Here is a 20,714-nt window from a genome sequence, read left to right as displayed (position 1 = left end):
GTCGTTGTTGAACCCGTAGTTCAACGTTTAACATTAATTTTAGGCGTTTGCCCAGGTCGATGGCACTGGTTTTTTTTCATGATTTTTGGCAATAATTAATTTTACGACTCATCGTTGTTGATTCGATGGTATCTGTATCGTTGGCCAACACCCACAATAAAACGACTCGGGAGCCTTGAGACTCGGCTTGGGAGCAATGGAGTGCGCTAATTCCGAATTGATTGATTTGTCGGACAATAGCTAATTTGCTATTACTCACGTCGAGATTACCTGGTTGAGACGTTATCGACAGTGTCAGTGTTATCGATGAGCTGTTTTTTTGGCGAATATTTTGTTTACCTAGGTATTCAAATTGCAAAACGAATAGTCATAATCATGCAACAGACGCATTGGTGAGGTCAGCTCACTTTAAATACGCAGTACAGAATGGTTATGAAATTGTCTGGAGCAATACCCGTTGTCAGTGATAAAATTTCGGTTGTTTGAGGAATTTTAGTTTTACTTTTAGAAAAGGTTAATATTCTACATTTTATATTATAAATAACTGTAATTACAATACTTTGAAAACAGACACCAAAGCTAGTAAAATCAACAGTAAATGACTCACTGGATGCACCATGCTTGAATCTTCAGCTTGATCGGCAACCTTGATGCCGATTTCGGTTTTCCTCAACTTGCAGCCGTTAAGTGTTGCAGGCTGTGTTGCAGGAGAGATGATTACTTTGTCTTGGAAGGTAGCTACAAACGAAAGGACAAAAATTAAGCAAATCGTCGAAAGCGTATTAAGGACTTCATAATTACTGGAATAAATCTCATTGGTTTCTTGGGATCTGTCAACTCCGTCGATGACGACTTTGACATTTCTTAGCATCGAAAACTGAAGGAAGGTTATATTGGTGGTTTGAGGAGTAATATCCAAGGAAAACTTGACATCCATGTAGTTGATCTCTGGGATGAACAGTCGGGTGGTTTGTGGTAGAACACGTGGATTTGTGATTGACAGCTCCCCATCGCGCAAACGAACACCGGCATAGCCATTGATTACCGATTGCAGGAAGCCACCGGCACCGGTGATGAAGTTACCTGCTCCATCCGTTCCATCGCCGTTTTCACTCCAAACATTGTACGGAGCCCGCATGTACTGAGAGTAGCTCTTGGAGAACATACCAGCGGCTTCAGCTATCTGTTCCAGATCCAGGTGGCCGATTGTATGCATCGCCCAGGTCATAGCTGGACCGTTAGATCTTGTCACCTGACTGTAGATCCTAAGGTTGTTGGCCTTTGTCGAGCTGGTTAGAAAGATGATAAAGTGTTGGATGGGTTCATGATAGATTTAAAATTTTACTTACATATTCATAGGATATTCCAACGGATATCCCAGAAGAACTACATCTCCTTGTTTGATCGGTGTACCGATAACGTATCCATCGAACTGAGGATGAAAATCAAGCTCTTCGTTGTATCTCAAAGTCATGCCACGGCCAATTTGTGCCATGCGTGCACTCTCTTGAGCCAGGGCTCCAACTATTCCTCCACATACGCATCCAGCAAACTCTCCGAACAGAAGATTATGAGCTGCGATAACGTTAGTGTACGCATTGTTATTGATGTCGTGATGATCTTCGTCTGGGCCCATCACGTTGTGAATTTCGTAAAGATCAGTTTCGTTCATATACTTCGCTCGGCTAGCCCAAAATCTAGCCGATTCATAAGCCAGGCGGCAACCTTCAGTACGAAGCCATGTCACGTCATGGGTAGCATAATAATACTGCCTAGCTGCAAAAGCAATATCTGCCGTGATGTGGTGCTGATATTCTACGACCTCGGGGCAACATTCTGGAGTGACCTCGGATCCAGTAAAGGCGGACTCCCAAGGAAACTGCCAGCCCTCATAACCATTTTTCTTGGCGTTATTTTCAGCTGCTCGAAACACTACTGAACGGTAATGGAGTAGTTTAGCAGCATTAACGGGATCGATCAGAAGAATTGGAGGATACATCCACATCTCCGTATCCCAGAAGCTGTGACCTTGGTATTCTTTTAACTCCTCCCCACCACGGCCCAAACCAGAAGGCGATAGACCATAAAATGGATAACTGCTAGGTTGGTTCGTATACGCGGCTCTCAAGGAGCTAGATAAATAGAATGAACTAGCCTTGAGCACCTTATCTAGATCGTTGTTGCCTTCAACAGTGATGCCGTATTTGGCCCAAATTCTATCCATCTCTATTGTATGCATTCGTTGAACTAAATCCGGATTGAATCCGTGAATATCTCCCAGCTCTCGTTCAGCTTCCACGGGTGTTCTGGTGAAGGCTGTGTAGAAGAAGAATTCCTCAGCCGTTGAGTCCTCAGACAGCGACAGTGTCTGAGGAAGACTTTGAAAATGTACACAGACATCGTGACCGTACGTTTGATAGAGAGTGTTTTCAACCACGTTAGTTCTTCCACACATTCGGGTGTATATCTGACCCCTGATATCCACAACTTGTGGCGCATTGAAGGTTATGTCTACACTGGGCGGGCCCGGAAATGATGAAACAGCTACGACGATTGGACCTTGAGAGGCTAGCCGCTGAATCCGAATTTTATTGACAATCACCATATCGTAGTGCCGGTGGGGATAAACATCATGAACGATCCGGAAGTAACCCGTGGGTTCATTGTAGACCGTGCGGAACATGTTAGCTTTCATGTCCAACTGGAAGGCACAGTTTGATGGCTCAGCCCCAGAGCACGTATTTATCTGAATGTTTGCATAATTCGGAATCCGTGCTCGATGGCTGACTCCTCCGGCCCCATTGTAGACTCCATTCATGTGAACCGCATCGCCATAGATTACAAATCCCAGATTGCCGTTGGCTAAAGTTGGTCGCACAGCCTGATCGGGCAGCCTACGATTTATCGCAAATCGTTATCTTATCAGTAGAATTCAATTGTCATTCGATTGATTATAAATGGAACTTTCGAAATAATCAATTCTAAGCCTGTAGATTTAGCAAATTTGTTACTTACTTGTTTGCTGTGAACAGATAATTGTAGTCCTGACCCCAAACTGCACCGATTAGCAGACTTTGAGCTAGCACTAGAATAAGACTTTTGTTCGGACCCATCTTGGTCCCTTTAAACTATGAAGAACTGCTACCCGCGAGAGTTCGACGAATACTGACGGGTCGAAAACAGAAGTGTTGATTGTTTTGTACGCGAATTTTTGGGGCCGTGCAGCGCTGATAAGATATCTTCAATTCGGCATCTATGACGAATTCGATGACGATAGTTCAGATACTTTTGGCAATGCCAAATGCCAAGATAACGAAATTTAAACAGTGTGAATGCGAACGGGAACACCCACATCAGTTGAAAATCATTCATCGTTGAGTCTCCACTCCACTTTTCATGTGCTTGTAGTGTTTCCCACACAACTGCATTCAATGGAACTAAAGTATGGTTCAAATACTGGTTTTTTTATCGATTGAATCTGTTCATTTAGTTCAATCTCTGACTAGATATGCCTAGCTACACCATCAGACATACACATACGCAATAATTTACAGCTGCAGCAGTTTATTGATTTAAAAATTGTAGTTCGGAGGAAATTTAATTTTTATTAACTTCTTTGAAATATCATGGAAAAACATTGTTATTCAACTAACTCAAACGATGGATCGGTAGGTTCTCACCATTTCATGAACCTAACACGAATCACTTTACCGCGCTTTGAAATATCTGTGTAAAGGGTGTTCGGATCAAAAAGTGGTCAACTTAAATTCGCCGTATTTTTTTCCTATTCATATTCATATACAAAACCTGAACACTGTGAACACCCATCGTTTTGTTGGTGTGTATGTAGAATACTGTAGAATGATGCATATAATTGGATTTTGACATTCGATCTTTAGTCATCAAAATGGTGTCCAAGCTAAAGGAGATCTAAAGCAAAATTTTGTATACGCGTCGTGAAAATCCAAACTACAGGCACGCAGAAATAGAAAAATTGTTGAATAATGCGAAATCAACCGTCATCAAAGTGATAAAATTGTTCGGGGAACGTATTTAAACCAACTAGGAAGCCGGGATCAGGGGGAAATCGATATAAAGTACGTTCTATGCAGCTCAAAATTTAAGTTCTTTTTGATACTTTCAAGTTCCAAATCAAGCCTTAATGGCCTTCTATTCAGCTTCAAGCAGCCTTTTAATTCAGCTTCCAAAAAATCGTTAAATGAGCAAAAAATTCTCTTTCTATCTCAATTGCATCCTTGACATCGGTTCATATCACCTTCTCTTGATAATTTTCAATGATCAGTATATGGTGCCGCCATGATGCTAAGCGCCGGATTTCAAACTCGACAAATGGCGGTTTGCCGAGATTTGTTCAATTTGCTGCTCAATTGCTTCTTTCCTACAATTCCTACATCACTCAAGTATCAAATGGCTTACTGAAAAAAATAAACTTGACCGACTTGGGAATCGTACCCCGACCTTCGTGGTGAGAATCGAACACGTAACCACAAGACCACGCCTAGACGTTGTTCTAACTGAAACTAAAAGTCAAAGAGGTGATATGATTTTGCAGCATACCTGCAGGCGCACCAGCCCTACCAGACAGCCAGCCAGCCAGCCAGGAAGAAAGAATCTCAATGCCCTTTTTGTTACTTATTAAACTTCGTTTTGAGCACTTTTGTGCCCTTTATGTGACTTAAGTCCCTTACAACGTACATACATATGAATCACTTTTACAACTTTCGAGTTCATACTGTTCACTCATGAGAATTGGGATGTTGATTCTCTTTGTCAGCCAATATGCAACTTTCAAAGCCTTCATGCAAGTAAATATGAAGTTCGAGATGTCGCAAATAAGTTGAGAATATCGTCTGCAACCGTGCATGAAGCAATAAAACGATCCGGACTATCGACATATAAAAGTTAGTTCCCTGGTGTTTGGAAAAAAATGGTAGAAATTTTGTCACTTATTGCACATTTTGAAAATTTTGCTATGCAAAAACATTTTCAAGATCTACGGCCTTCAAGTTTTTAACAACACGTTGTGTAGTTTCGCAGGCTGTGATGCAAAAATAGCAATATTTCTGTCACATACGGCTGAAATAGAAACAGTGCTATAAAAAAATACAACGCCCAAAGATCTTGAAAAAAATTTTTGCATGGTAAAATTTTCAAAATGTCTAAATTTCTACCACTCTTTCCCAACACCAGTGAACTTGCTCTAAGAAGGTTATTTTTTTATTTCCATAGTATGCCATCTAACGACATAACTTGACTTTTAATTCACTCGGTCCATGGTAACCGTTCTCCAATTTCTCGGGCACCCCACGTTCGCCAGATCACGCTCCACTTGGTCTAACCACCTCGCTCGTTGCGCCCCCGCTCTTCTTGTTCCTACCGGATTCGTAGCGAACACCTGTTTTGCAGGACAGTCGTCCGGCATTCTCGCAACATGTTCCGCCCAGCCTATCCGGCCAGCCTTCACCACCTTCTGGATACTGGGTTCGCCGTAGAGTCGCGTGAGCTCGTGGTTCATCCTTCGCCTCCACACTCCGTTCTCCTGTACGCCGCCAAAGATGGTTTTTAACACTCGTCGCTCGAATACTCCGAGTGTACGCAGGTCCTCCTCGAGCAATAACCATGTCTCGTGCCCGTAGAGAACATGAGCGTCATATACAGGTTACACTTCGTGCGAGGGCTAAGTCTTCTCGACCGCAGTTGCTTGTGGAGTCCATAGTAGGCACGACTTCCGCTGATAATTCGCCTCCGGATCTCACGGCTGTCGTCATTGTCTGCGGTCACCAGTGAGCCGAGATAGACAAAGTCTTCGACTATCTCCAGCTCGTCGCCGTCGATCGTGATCTTGTTATTACTGGACAACCGGGTTCGGTCGATCTCGGATCCGCAGGCCAGCATGTACTTCGTCTTGGACGTATTAATCATCAACCCAATCCTTCCTGCTTCGCGTTTCAGTTTGCGATAGATGTCTTCCACCGCCGCAGATGATCTGCCGACTATATCAATGTCATCGGCAAAGCAGATAAGTTGACTGGATCTGTTAAAAATCGTGCCCCGCATTTCGCCCACCGCTCGTCGAATAACACCTTCTAGCGCCACGTTGAACATCATGCAGGATAGACCATCACCTTGTCGAAGCCCCCTGCGCTCTAAGAAGGTAGTGACTCCAAATCGCAACGAGAGCTGTATACGTAAGTTTGATTGCATGGTAACCTACTTTGATTTTTTTTAATAAACAAATAATCGATTTTCACGCAATTTAGTTTGACCACACTTTGATCCGAACACCCTTTATTTGCAAGTGAGTGTTGATGTTGTTGGTAAATACAGATTGTTCAAATCCCAGAAAATAAGGAAAAAAAAGGTAAATACAGGTGACAACGAGCGGCGGGGTGATTCATTTGTTAATCTCGTGATATTCAAAAAACAATCACCTCATTATTTCAGTAGATACGTTTTCAATGCTATGAATACGGTAGTTTTTATTGATTTGGTCGTCTTCAGCGCACATTTAGCAAAAAAAAAACAAACAATTTAAACATTCTCGGAGAGACTGATACAAATTTTACAAAAAGAATACTAACATTATTGTATCTTTAGAATTAACACAACCAAATCAGAGTGCTGAAACAATTTTCGATGAAAGTCATGTGAAATCTGCCGAATCGTGTTGCATGTCGAATTTTACATAGATTTTATAAACTTGGGACCCCTCATTTGGAGGTTGTAATAAATTATATCTTTATGTAAAGTTTACTCAAACAGACCCTATATTTCGTGGTTTTACGCATAAATGTTATACATTCATGAATTCACAGCCAATCAGTATAAAGGAGATATTGTTAAACTATAAAATGGGGTGAATACACGGAGAAAAAAGACGACAGTTGTTCCAATTATTTCAGCCTGTTATACCTATAATCGAAATGCAGTTGATTTTTTCGCAATCAACTTCTTATATAAGAGATTCAACTACAAACTTCTAATTGTCCTTACGCAATCAACTATCGATATAATGCATTCAACTATATGATTTATTTTATGCATTCAACTATAAATACAATAGATTCAATCACAAACTGCTGATTGACTATGCAATCAACTATGAATACAATAGTTTAAATTGTAATGGTATAATTGATTCAATTGTAATGGTATAATTGATTCAACTGTAAATATGATTGATTCAACTACAATTGTATGATTGATTTTAGGCATTCAGCTATAAATATAATAGATTCAACTGTAGTGGTATAATTGATTCAACTGTAAATATGATTCCTTTTCCTTAACTCTAAGCGTACATCTTTCGAGGTTATGATGGCTAGCATCTTACAAATGCTAAAATCGCCAACCCACAGAAAGTGTACTGTGTACGCCGTGACCGGGATTCGATCTCATGTCAGCTGGCTTAGAAGACTTGAATGCTGTCCTCTAAGCCACGGCTGAATTAAACTTGTACGTGTACGACAACACTATTCAGGGACAGAAGAATCCAATATAGGAAAATTCTCCGGTAAACATACCGAAGGCTGAGCTGTTCTTAACTTTTACCATATTATATTTTCGAGGAATAAAAATAACGTCGTTAGTTTAACCTTTAAGTTTAAATCCATTCATTCCAATATTTATGTTTTCAGCTGGATTGACAAACAAAATAATTGATTTTTCATTATTTTACGCTCAAAACATCTAATTTATCAACAACTAATTTCCTTTTTATTTTTTGTCATTCCAAACTTGAGCTGAGAACTATTGCTAAAAATATGTGAATGAGAATCAAACGAGGACCCAAATGTTTGCTTTGTTTCTTCAGTGTGAAGAATTGAAAAATAAGGAATCAAAACAGGAATCGCGAAGTGTCAAAAACAGTGAGCTCAGGCAGTGCGAGAATCGTTTTCGTAGAGCTTCCGTGCACGAGTTTTAGCCGTCGATTGTTGTCGCTCATCGTGTAACGAGAGGCCCGACGCACTTCCGTTTTTAAGTGGGTGGCTTAAGCGCCACTTCAGGATGGAAGACCACCTACCCTGTCTTGGTTTGCCCAGCTGATGAGACTCGGTCGCGAGTTCCTTTCGATTCCCTATTTTGGGAAAGAAGCGGAAGGGTCTCCAAAAAGGGATTCGTACTTCGGCCCTTTTGAGGCCGCCCCGAAGACGAGACGAAACCCTGCAGAAATTCGTGGAAAGGGGAGTTAGCTGTTGTTCGGCCCAAAGAAAAACTACCAGGGTTTAAGCCGTCGTACACAGAGGACTGAACCAGCTGTCAAATCGCATACAAACGCAACGTACCAAATTTTTGGTACCAGAACGTCAGTGTGGTTCCCGAAATTAAACACTTCACCCCATAACAGACTCGAAATAGGGTAACATTTTTGTTGCCGAATGCATCTGTTGCTGTCATACTGCAGATTTAAAATCAATTTTAACAAGGATTATGCTGAAAACTCCGCATTTTGTGCCCAACCATAATTTATTAATGCTATCAAAGATTCCTTTGATTGACATTCCCGAGCCGCAGATATCATTTTAAGGATTATTAAAAAATTGCCTCTTGTTGAAATTTTTGCAATGAGGACGCCATGTTGCCCCTATACGTGTTTCACTCGTTTCATTTTTCTTCTTCCTGCGGGTTTCTTGACTGAAAACTTGGTACGGGAATTTTTGTTTTCTTCAGCCCCTTGGTCGTACAAGACTCCGCCCTCTACCCCGGTTTAGTGTAGCTAAACCGCGGCCAGTCTCCGCAGTAAAAAATCTAAAATGGAAAAACGCGAACAAAAAAGGAACAACTTGCAACCCCCTTTCCCAATACCTTAATTAATGGTGCATTCTGAAAGTCTCATTTCCTTCGAGACTTCTCGGAGCCGACTTACATTTTTGCGAAAACATTCCATTTTATTCTGTCTTGTTTATTTACATTTGTAGTGTGTTATTTAGGCCTAAGCTTTTCCTTCTCTCTCAGAACTTTGCTTGTGGTGTTCGTGGTAGAGACGTTAAGTGGTTTGTACGATGTGGGTGCGTCCGATGTTCATTTCCACATGTTATTATTCCGTGTAAAACGAATGACAAAATTTGATAATATGGCTACTTTATGCGGCTCGTCAGTCCGACTAATTTCATAGTCTGCCGATTTAATAGAGCGACTAAATTCTCGCGCTCGCGCAACATAAATCTTGCAAAAGTTGCGGGCGGATAACAAACGGTTCAAAGCGATCGCTAAAACAACATGATGTTTAGGTGTGAGTACTCACGTTTTCGGTTATTAATTCGTGGGGTTTTGGGCAGCCATTACCTCACGATTTTGATATCCTGCGGTGGACTACTGCGGCCCTCCTCCGGCTTACCACGCTAGTTGACGGGCGTACGGTGGTAGCTCTGCTGCGGTGATTCAGCTACACTTTTTGGTCGGTGGATTACGGCGCAGCTAGAGAAGATGTTCTCTAGCTAGCCGTCGTGGTCTGCTGTTGGTTGGCAACGACGATGAAAAATAACCGCGGTTCTCGTAGTCGTGAGAAGACCGCGGCGCGGTGGCACTGAAGGCGGTTTCACTGTTCGACTGGGGTGTTGGTGTTTGCTAGCCGGTAGAGACGAAAAATAACCACCTCAGCTGGTGTACCCAGCCTTGCGCCGGTAAACCTGGTGTGTCGCGGGGCTCGGCGTAGGGCGACTTCCTCTGAGTGATAACAGTGGACTTTTTGAGGAATCTGTCGGGAAAAGGTACGATGTTTTACACTGCGTTCGACTCGTGCGGTTTTTTTCCACAACATACCTTTGGTCGATTAATCCTCGTATAACATTTACCACTGCACCACCATTATCCTATGCTTCCTAGGTCTAGGCTATTCGAGAGAGTTAAATAATTAAACGCACTGGTGAAAGAAGTTACAAGTCTCAAAAATTACCAAGTCTAAATGTACTTTTGACGGCAAAAGATAACCGATCTTTCCTACGCTAATCACCGGGAATAAATGGATCGGGAGATCTTTCAGTCATCTGGCTTACTGCCCGAATAGCAAAGACCATGATATTTAAGATAACCGAACAGTGATTTTCAGTTTAACAATAAACTTCATCCTAATTTCAAGATCTTTATCAACCATCTAAAATTTTGAAACCACCATGGTTTTTAAAGTAACCATGAAATGAATCGTTAATTCATGATGTTTCACTGTTTCCGGATATGTCAAAAACATGGTATAACAGCAATTATCTTATAATTTTTATTGTTACAGTAAATTTCATCGTAAAAAGAAAATCCAAACCGGAAAAACTATTGGTAAGCTTTTGCTTTTTTTAAAGTTCTTTGAATTTTTCGTGTAATCGCTTCTCGGCCCGAAGGCTAAAATAAATTTTTCGTGTACTGTTTTGTTTACGTGCAATTTATCCGGGCAGTGCGTTATTATTGGTCGAAAATTCTCGAACGAAAATTTCTACGGTGCGGTGAATACTTTTTATAACCAATTTAGCCTTTTTTATCATTATTTTTGTTTCTTTTTTATTTAAGAGCTGGTAGAAAGTCGGTCTAGCCTTCTACGACGATACGGCGACGGTCGGATGGAGCCAACGCATCAAAATATGTCGAGGAAAACAGGCCTCGAATGCAAAAAACTATCTGGATGATCTCTATCCAGGAAGGAGAAAAAGTAAAGATTCAACCTAAAATGTAAGTAGATTTGTTATAATAAAAGTATCGATTGAAAATTTTTTTGTTTAAAAAATATCCGAAAACCCCCTATTTATCAAAAAATAATTCATTGTGAACCATGAAATTATACGGTAAAAAAATATTTAAAAACGATAAAAATTCATTGTAGGACAATAAATTCCACAGTTCCTATTAGAAAAACTGGAAGCTGAAATAACCATCAACATTATAGTTTTGTGTTTTTAAATGTATGGAAAAAAGTTGATTTTTTCATGGTTAAGTTGCTTAACAACCCCCCTTTTTCATGGTAATTTTTGGCAAAACCACGAATTTCATTGTCGGAAACAATGAATTTGACTGTGAATTCAAGGTTTCAGAACCATGATATTCATAGTATAACCCTTAAAATCCATGGTAGAGTGAAAATGAAATTCATCGTTTTTTCACCTTACTTTTCTATTCGGGTGGATTAGTCCAACTTCGTGACCGGAACTACCCGATCCGACTTAGTCGAGTCGCGAAGTTAAACAATTAAATCCTCTCTCGCGAATTCTCGGATAGCCCTTGTCTTCCCCTTCCAATTTGAAACCAATCTTTTTCTTCCCCAAACTTTTAGGTTCACAACGCATCCCGAAGGAGGTCATTCACCTGATGCAAACAAAGCCTTCAACAGCGTGCTAATGGGGCGGCGTGCAACAACAACCGAGCGTCTGTTCTCCAGGTCAGGGGCGGCTCAAACAGCGTCTGTCTGAATTTATGAAATGCGGCTCCCGCCAGCTAAGTCCAAGATGGCAGCCCCATTGCGGGATAGGGACTTTAGGCTAACAACCTACTGCTCCTGATATCTTTTACTGTTACGGAAACTGAGAGAAGAAATAACCGAATTGGAACTTTGGCAACGACTTTTAGCATGAAAACACGGACTAGAATTGGAACTTGGAATGTTTTGCCCTTGCCCAGCCAGGAAAGCTGGCTCAACCTGCTAGAGAAGCTAGCCGCCTCAAGCTAGAGATATTGGGACTGAGCGAAGTCCGTTGGCCTAACACTGGAGAACACAAGACACAGTCCGGGCAAGTACTGCTTTACTCTGGCATACGAGGAGAACATGCTACTCGGGAACGAGGAGTTGGTTTCCTGTTAAGCCCGCAGGCCCATGCGGCCCCATAAGATGGGAACCGATAAACGAAAGAATAATCGTAGCCAGATTCAGAACACGGGTTAGAAACCTTACAATGGTCCAGTGTTATGCGCCAACTGACGTTGCCGATTTGCAGGAGAAAGAGCAGTTTTACAGTCAATTGAACAGCGTGGTTGAGAGAATTCCGAAGGGTGATATTCAAATCCACTTAGGCGACTTCAACGCAAAGATTGGCTCCGATAATCAGGACTTTGAGCGCATCATGGGGCGCCATGGTCTAGGACAGAGGAGCGAAAACAGAGAGCTGTTTGTAGAATTTTGTGGCAACAACAACATGGTGATCGGTGGATCGCTCTTCCGACCATCACATAAGGTCACTTGGGTATCCCGAGATGGCCGAACAGAAAATCAAATTGACCATATCTGCATCAGCCGAAAATGGAGAAGGAGCCTTCTTGATGTCCGCAACAAACGAAGCGCAGACATTGCATCTGACCATCACCTCGTCCTTGGCGAGATACGGCTGAGAGTTGCGCGTGTCAAACGGCGCGAGGAGAAAGTCGGGTGTCGATACGACGTCCGCCGGTTGGAGAATCCAGAGGTGAAAAGGGCATACGTTGAACAGCTAGAATCCCGAGCCCCGGAGCTACCGACAGACGGAACAGTCGAAGAACAGTGGTGTGGAATCAAGAATGCCTTTATCACGACGAGCCATGGTACTCTCGGTAAAGTTTGTGGAAGACGAAGTGAATGGATGTCGGATGAAACCTGGAGGATGATCGATGATCGGAGAAAGGCGAAAGTCGGAATTGAGCAGGCATGTACCGGGTCAGCCAAAGCAGCTGCCCGCTTACGATACGAAAAGGCAGTTAAACGAGCTTGTAGACGAGACAAGAGAGCCTGGACAAACTCCCTAGCCGAAGAGGGAGAAAGAGCCGCCGCCATTGGAGATATCCGATTATTATATGATATTTCTCGCCGCCTTAGTGGTGCAAGGACTAATGCAAGAATGCCGCTGAAAAACCGAGCAGGTCAGCTGCTGACAGATCGAACAGACCAGCTCAAGCGTTGGACTGAGCATTTTGATCAACTTTTCCGAGTCACAAATAGCAATGGCCAACAGAACCCGCAGCTCGAGGCGCCCACAGTAAGTCGCATTAATGGCGTCAACACGGAAGCGCCCTCGGTGGCTGAAATAGAAGCGGCAATCAAGGACATGAAATCCAAATCCGAAGCACAGTACGAAGCATTTTCGTGCAAGGTATTGCACGACGGTGTCTTGTCCGAACCAATCCCGGTAACTGCTGGAGTGAGACAAGGATGTATTTTGTCACCGCTGCTTTTTCTCATCGTAATGGATGAGATCTTGACTGGATCGATTGACTGTAGACCAAACCGAGGATTGCCGTGGAATCCTTCAACCATGGAGCAACTGAACGACCTTGACCTGGCAGACGATATTGTTTTGCTCGCCCAAACACAACAAGACATGCAGAGCAAACTCGACGACCTCACCGAAAGCTCCAAGGCAGCAGGTCTCAAAATCAATGTCGGAAAGACCAAGTCGATGGAAATCAATACAGAAAATCGTTCCAATTTCGTGGTAGTTGGACAACAGGTTGAGACAGTGGAGTGCTTCCAGTATCTAGGTAGCCAGATTACGCCTGATGGTGGTACCAAGAAGGACATCGAAACCCGATCAGAAAAGCCCGATTTGCGTTTGCGAGTCCCCGAAACATCTGGCGGTCACGCCAGATCTCTTTACGAACTAAGATCCGAATCTTCAACTCAAACGTCAAATCCGTATTGCTGTACGGGTGTGAAACTTGGTGCACATATGCGGTGACGACGCGAAAACTGCAAGTTTTTGTGATTCGCTGCCTGCGGAACATCATCCGCGCTTGGTGGCCTGGCAACTGGATCTCAAACGTTGAACTTCATCGCCGGTGTCATCAAAAGGCGCTAGAAATCGAGATTCGGGAACGTAAGTGGAGATGGATTGGGCACACGCTGCGAAGAGATGAAAACGAGATTTGCAGAGAGGCGCTTGACTGGAATCCAGATGGGCATCGAAGAAGAGGCAGGCCCAAAAGCTCGTGGCGGCGAAGTTTAGCCGCTGAAATCCGCACAGTTGACGAGAACCTTGGCTGGCAGCAAGTGAAGACGCTGGCTCCGGATCGCCAGCAGTGGAGATCTTTTATCTCAGCCCTATGCGCCGGTCAATCGGCGCTGGACCCTTAGGTAGGTAGGTAGGTCTTTCAAAGAAAGGGTTTTGCATTATTAACCCGTTACAATCGCGGTTTGGGAAGTTTTGAACCTTGTATTGTAAGTATGCCGATCTTTTTAGCCAAATCACGGCTTGAGATGTTGGGATTAGCTTTGATTATCCTCGTCACGTTTCCCTATTCTTTTTGTATATTAAAAAATGTATGCCCTGTTTAATGTGTCGCAATAATTTCGCGTTCGCCCTTTTGCATCACTTCAAATAGTGATGTGATACGTCTACAAGTTGTATACATGATGAAGAATTTTTCCAACATGGTTTTGGCGAAACTAGAAAGACAATTAATTCAAACTGCTTCTAACGGTAGCACATTTTAACAATACATTATTTGCCCTACTAATCGTATTTAAAATCCCGCAAGATTGTGGCAAATAACGTTAAACTGAAGAAAATTTACTTTTAAGATGATCTTAAACGAATAGGGCTTTCAGGTTTCGCAGGATGTTTAGATATAAAAATTTAAATTTTATTTGAGTTTTTTGACCCTGGAGTTAGGCAGTACCAGTAACATTTCTTCGAATATAGGTGTCGGTGATAAAAAATGTGATTACTGGGGTTTGTAAAAATTGAAAACTATGCTTTGATTTTCGTTTTAAATTATGGAAGCTAAAATGAAGGCATTTTTATTGTTAAACTGTTTCTGAGTACACGAGTTTCTCAAGCAATAAGCAATTGTTACTGTTCACCCCACCAGAGATGTTAAAATCGCGAGTCTACATACTCGCACTTTGCCCTTCTTTGCAGAACGATTTTATTTCGTTAAACTCAATCTGCAATGATGCTATCTAAAGCGGGCCACAGACTACACAACATTTGTACAAATGCGATGAAATTCGATGAAATTTTGTCGCTGTGAGCACGATTTGCATAGTGTATGGCACTGCTTGAATGAGCGCCCAAACGGTTGGAGTAAAATCGGTCGGGATCGAAATATTTTGTACAAAACATTCTCCCAGCCGGGGTGGAGATGGTTTTTTTTGTTGCTGTTGCTGTTTTCGCCAGCAATCATTTGTGTTCGCGTGAAATATGTTTGTATAGTGTGTGGGCGAGCATAGATCAAACAATCGACGCGGAATCATCGAATTTGTACAGGCCGATTTGTGTAGTCTATGGCCCGCTTAAAGTTCAACTCGGAAAGCATCAGGAAGTAAACTTCGGGTAAACTCGGCAGAAGTAAACAGCAATCGGGGGAAACATCAGCGAAGCAAATGTACAGTTCTGCGCAGTGTTACCACATCCAAATCTGTACCGCTCATCGAAAAAATCTTTTTCATCTGTACCGAAAACTCAAAAATCTGTACCAAAGAAAAAAAAATTCTGCATTTAATATGTTGATATGTGAAGATTTTGTTTCCTTATTTATAATCTTTAAAAAAATAAATACTTTATTTCCCTAAGTACAGTTTTTTAGTTTAACACTTTTTGTGAAACTCATTTAATCATTTTTATTTTCTCTCTTGAAAAAACTGTCATTAAAAAGTATTTTTCATAAAAAAACACTTTCTAATGTTCATTTGTTAAATCGATTTTAGAGCGTCATATTTAATACGACATTTTTCGATCCGCCGTTTAATCTTATATAACTTTTGGTTTTGAAGATAGCGTCCAATGTGTCAACACTCAGACGATTACGAACTTTGGTTTTATTGGCATTTACTTACGAGAAAATGCGCTCAACCACTGCTGACGGGTTGGGGATTATAATCAGATATTTAATTATTTGTAGCAAATTTGGAAATCTTATTGTTCCATCGTGTACTTCCCAGTAAGGAACTCCTATTGTGAGAATAATAATGGCTAACTTTTGACTTATTTTCTATAAAGTTTTCAATAAACTGGATGAAAGTCAAAAAAAATCAAAAATCTGTACAAATCTGTACCAAATTTTGAAAATCTGTCATCTGTACGTACAGATTCTGTACCAAAAATGAGCTCAAAAATCTGTACCTGTCTAGATAAATCTGTACATGTGGCAACCATGGTTCTGCGAATTCAAAATTCAAATCGTTTTCGTTCGGCAGCCAAACACATCAATCGGACAACGCATGGGGGCGTGGCTAAAAGTAATAGATACAAGGGAACGGGAAACGAGCGAGACAAGGGTGCGACGAATGTTCACTCGGTCCGTCGGGAAACGATCGCTCGTGTGCATTCGTGTACGGGTAGCTTCGTTCTGTTGTTTCGTTGGTGTGATTTTATTCCAGCGAGGCATGGAAAAGATCAATTCGGAACTGTTCTCTTCGTTTTGTGTGCAATCACGTCATGATTGGAACGAAGAGAAAATCAATCTGCACACAACAAGTTAAACTCGGAAAAAACAGCCAAATGATTCTTTCCGAAGCGAGTCTATACACCGCTGCACCCCACATGGGGGAGAGCAAAAATTAAGGTTTAAAAATTAATAGTAAAGAATCCTTTCAACTTATTTTTTTTTCTTTAATGAGGTTTGGTTCAGGTCAACAAAAGACACCATCTAGAACAAATCGAAAGCTTAAAGAGTACCCGAATAGCAAAGACCGTGGTATTAATTATAACCGAACAACGATATTCAATACAACAATAAACTTCATCGTTATTTCTCAATATTTATCAACCACTTTTTATTTTGAAATCACCATAATATTTAAAGTCACCGTGAAGTTTATCGTTAATTTCAAATATTTCATAGTTGTCGAAAATACCAGAAGCACGGTATAACAATAATTTTCTTGTGATTTTTTTTATTGTAACTGTGCACTTGATGGTACAATTGATATCCAAACCAGAACGAACGTTGGTAAACTTTTGCTTTTTCTATCTATTCTACCTATTCACGGAGACGGCAGTGGAAAAAAAGCCGTCGGAAAAGTGCAGTATGAAACGGGAAAAGCTTCAAGACGTTCTCTAATTTAGGCATCACGCACCACTCGCAGCAGGTCGGCGGTTGGAGCTGCTTTGAAAACCAATCGAATAACCATTACCTACATTTAGGCCGTCGGATTGAACGAGCTTGCACGGGGATTTGGCCGATCTGATAAAAATGCTACAACAGGCGCAGAGCCGAATCCAATCGAGAAGCAAAGCTTTCCTTAATTGCAAAAATAGTGGAATTGTGAAAATTGTGAAAATGAAAGTGCTTAAAAACATCAATAAAACGTATTATTTTGAATAGTTTCTTGTCCATTTTCAAACAAGTGACTCGCAATCAAAATTAATCAATTTGTTAAAGTTATTCTTTGTTTTAAGGATTATTATTCTTGATTCATCATGCTTTGTCAAGTTTATGAAGAGCACGACTAAACATGAATAATATTCCTTAGAACAATGAATAACTTTAACAAATTGATTAATTTTGATTGATTATTTCGAAAAATAAACAAAAAATTAAATATCATGAAAATATTGTGATTCTCATCATTGCTAAAACGATGAAAATACAATCAAAGACAATGAATTCCACGGTTCCCATTAGAAAAACCGGAAGCTGTAATAACCATGAACGAAATTGTTTTATGATTTCAAATGTATGGAAAAAAGTTGATTTTTTCATGGTTAAGTTGCTTAACAACCCCCTTTTTTCATGGTAATTTTTGCCAAAACCATGTTTTTCATTGTCAAAAACGTTGAATTTAAAAGTACATTCAAGATTTCAGAACCATGATATATTTTATATGGACCATTTTATACATGGTAGAGTGAAAATGAAAATCATGGTTTTTTCGACTTACTTTTCTATTCGGGTAGCATTTGACAAAAATATTGCAGAAATAGTCCAAAAATTTTCCCCATTCACTTCTCAAGTGCGACGGAAATTGAGCTGATCAGGCGGTGGCTAAGAAAACGCAATCGAATAACTTACCCCAAAGAGGAGAATACCTACTTGAATCTTTCCCTCAGCGAGCTTTCGTTACTAATTTTTGGTGGCTTTCTTCAGTTGCATTCGACAAGAGACGGGATGAAATGCCCCGAAATCAGACCGAACCCGTCATCGATCATACCGGATATTTGGTCCTTCTAGCTGGATTCTGAGCTTTTTCTGCTAGTGAATCCGATTCGGGCATCCGAACAACATTTTTGTATAATAGTTTTATTGAAATCAATATATCTCAGTCAATGTAACATTTATGCTATCTTAGATTAATTTAGATGAATAGAGAGTTGCCGGTAGTTTCAAGCGAAACCCCAACCTCTCTCTCCGAGATGCCGCAAATAAAATTTAAGAACATATTTACATTACATTAAAGAACAACGCAAACGTGATCGTAAATAACATAGTTTGCGAAAAAAAGTGAACACAAAAAGTCTACTGTATAACTCACATTGTGATCATTAAAACAACCGACGGTGTGCCTAAAGCCCCTCCAACTATTTCCACATCGAACCCACCAGGAAATCGAGGATTTTGTTGTACCTTGAAATGGTTTATTGGTAGATTTGTTGGCTGCGAGTATAGTGAACGAAGGTGAAATTTAATGACTAAAACTTATGAATGTGATATTAAACATGTTCAAACTTACATTATTGAAAATAATTGTACTGGGGCTTGGCGCCAACCTATTAACTCGACTAGAAAAACAAATTTGGTCTGTGGAACCGCGTATACCTTTCTCTATGACAGGAGGAAATGCTCCGATCGGTTGTCCTGAGCCAAAGATTCTACCACAATCAAGCGCGAATATTACTGAAACTACCCGAAGAATGTATCGTATTTCCATCGTGGACAGCTTTAAAAAGAATGCCAACACAATGAAGGCTTCGTCCGATTGGTTGACCTTTTTATAGGAAAGAATCCTATCTCAAGTAGGTCAAGCTGTGGTCTTTCACTCGTTCGAAAGTCAAACTAATTCCATTGCTCCTAATGAATGGTAAGTCTGTATAAATTTAAGAGCATTAAAATCTACCTGTCCCTTTCACTTGGAGGCAAAGGCACTTTCAAGAACATTCCAATGAAGTTCACCCAGAAACATAATCTTAATCACGAACGAAAATCGATCAACATTTAATTGAGCTGTACTTTTGCGAACAGTTTGAAATCTGTTTATGCTTATGTCCTTATTTAATTAATGTTAAAAAGAAAATTAAAAGAAAAAGATTGGAGAATAGGATAAGATAAAAACAATCTTAAGACCAGAATATTAAATAAGATGCATCAGAAGACTGATCAATTAAGGATCATTTATGCACTTCTCAAACCCTGAGGCAAAATCTGTATTTTCACAGAATTTTGAGCAAATTTTCGTCACAGAATCTGTGTCACAGAAAACAAAATTCTGAAATATTCACAGATTTCACAGAATTTGTGAGTTGAATGGATTTTCAAAATTATAGTTTTTAAGGCCAGTATAAAATTGGGATTTTCGTCTTTGAATTAGAAAAGTATGAAAAGATTGGTAATGTTTATTTATTTTTCTGAATTAAAATGTTAAAAAAAAACCCTATTTATCATGAATTTTCAATGAATCTAAAGTAAATCATCTCAGATTTTTTTTTTAACTGCGACCCAGAGATGGGTCTTGACTCAAACATTCAGTCAGCGAAACTTTTTTTTGTAGAGAAATGAATCCAACTGAAATGAAACCAAAAACAAATCGCCTTGTCTCCCGGTAGGACTTGAACCCACATCTTGCGCCTCTCCGGGGCCCTAGTATTAACATTCTACTACAGGAGACCAACCTGGCGTATGGATATTATAAATGTCCAAACTTGATTCCAACTACCGTAAGATGAAATGATGGGAATAGAAATAGACCAAGAAAAATGATTATGATCACATGGGAGAACTATTCCCTTCATTCCGATAGACATCGACACTCAACCAGTATAATATTCATACGCCAGGTTGGTCTCCTGTAGTAGAATGTTGATACATAGGCCCCGGAGAGGCGCAAGATGTGGGTTCAAGTCCTACCGCGAGACAAGGCGAATTTTTTTCGCATGTTTTTCAACATCGATTTTCTCTTATCTAGTCCCTGAAATTTCATCTAACACAGTTGGATTCATTTCTCTGCAAAAAAAAAAATTTTGACAACCTTGCCGAAAAGCTTTTTTTTGGTTGGAAATCCATTCATGATTTTGGAAAATTTATAAATAATCTTTTCAAGAGTGAAATTGAACATCCATCATTTTTTGCAGAGTTTTGAAGTAAACTTAACAAGAGTAAAATTGAGCTTCTATGTTTGTATGAGAAAATCGAATATTTTGAGGATGTCTTATAAATATTTTTAAAGCAAAAGTTTGTTAGGCACCAGCAGTGATGCCCGTTGAATTGATTATTTTTTAATGTCAAAAAACATACCCCTATCCAACAGCTAACATCTATCAAATAAGATACCTACGAATTTAAAGGGTGATACGGTCAAAATTTGGTCAATATCAACTTGACGTATTTCTTTCAATTTTGCTTTTAAAAAACCTGAACACCCCTCATTTTGAAGGTGTGTGTGTGTGTAGAATGTTGCTCCTATTTTGATTTTGGAATTCACTCTTCAGTTGTCAAAATGCCATCCAAGGAAGAAGAGCAGCGTATCATAATTTTGCTCGCGCATCGCGAAAATCCGAGCTTCTCGCACGCAAAGCTGGCAAAATCGCTAAAAGTTGCCAAATCAACCGTTACAAATGTAATTAAAGTGTTTGGGGAACGTTGATCGACAGCCA

General features: G+C 40.4%; 1 protein-coding gene across 1 annotated transcript; it reads right to left on the bottom strand.

Moving 5' to 3' along the window:
• Positions 1 to 550: 550 nt before the first annotated feature.
• On the bottom strand, positions 551 to 3,418 carry LOC129741751 (protein-glucosylgalactosylhydroxylysine glucosidase-like). Its single transcript, XM_055733532.1, has 4 exons — positions 3,016 to 3,418; positions 1,350 to 2,894; positions 802 to 1,289; positions 551 to 738 (listed from the first exon to the last, which is right to left on the bottom strand). Exons 1-4 carry the CDS (start codon positions 3,111 to 3,113, stop codon positions 551 to 553), a joined length of 2,319 nt encoding a protein of 772 aa, XP_055589507.1. The 5' UTR covers positions 3,114 to 3,418.
• Positions 3,419 to 20,714: the final 17,296 nt, after the last annotated feature.

The sequence above is a fragment of the Uranotaenia lowii genome, chromosome 2, assembly GCF_029784155.1.
Source record: "Uranotaenia lowii strain MFRU-FL chromosome 2, ASM2978415v1, whole genome shotgun sequence".
NCBI classification, from domain to species: Eukaryota; Metazoa; Arthropoda; class Insecta; order Diptera; family Culicidae; genus Uranotaenia; species Uranotaenia lowii.
The sequence above is the reverse complement of the archived record's forward strand: the minus strand, read 5'-3'. Positions and strand labels throughout refer to the sequence as shown.

What these genes read in the sequence shown, in the direction of transcription:
- LOC129741751 (XM_055733532.1), bottom strand. Translation starts at nt 3,113, where the DNA reads ATGGGTCCGAACAAAAGTCTTATTCTAGTGCTAGCTCAAAGTCTGCTA. An exon ending in TTGGAATATCCTATGAATAT is followed by an intron (nt 1,290 to 1,349) that starts GTAAGTAAAATT and finishes CTTTCTAACCAG; the next exon opens with CTCGACAAAGGCCAACAACC. An exon ending in AACCAATGAGATTTATTCCA is followed by an intron (nt 739 to 801) that starts GTAATTATGAAG and finishes TTTCGTTTGTAG; the next exon opens with CTACCTTCCAAGACAAAGTA.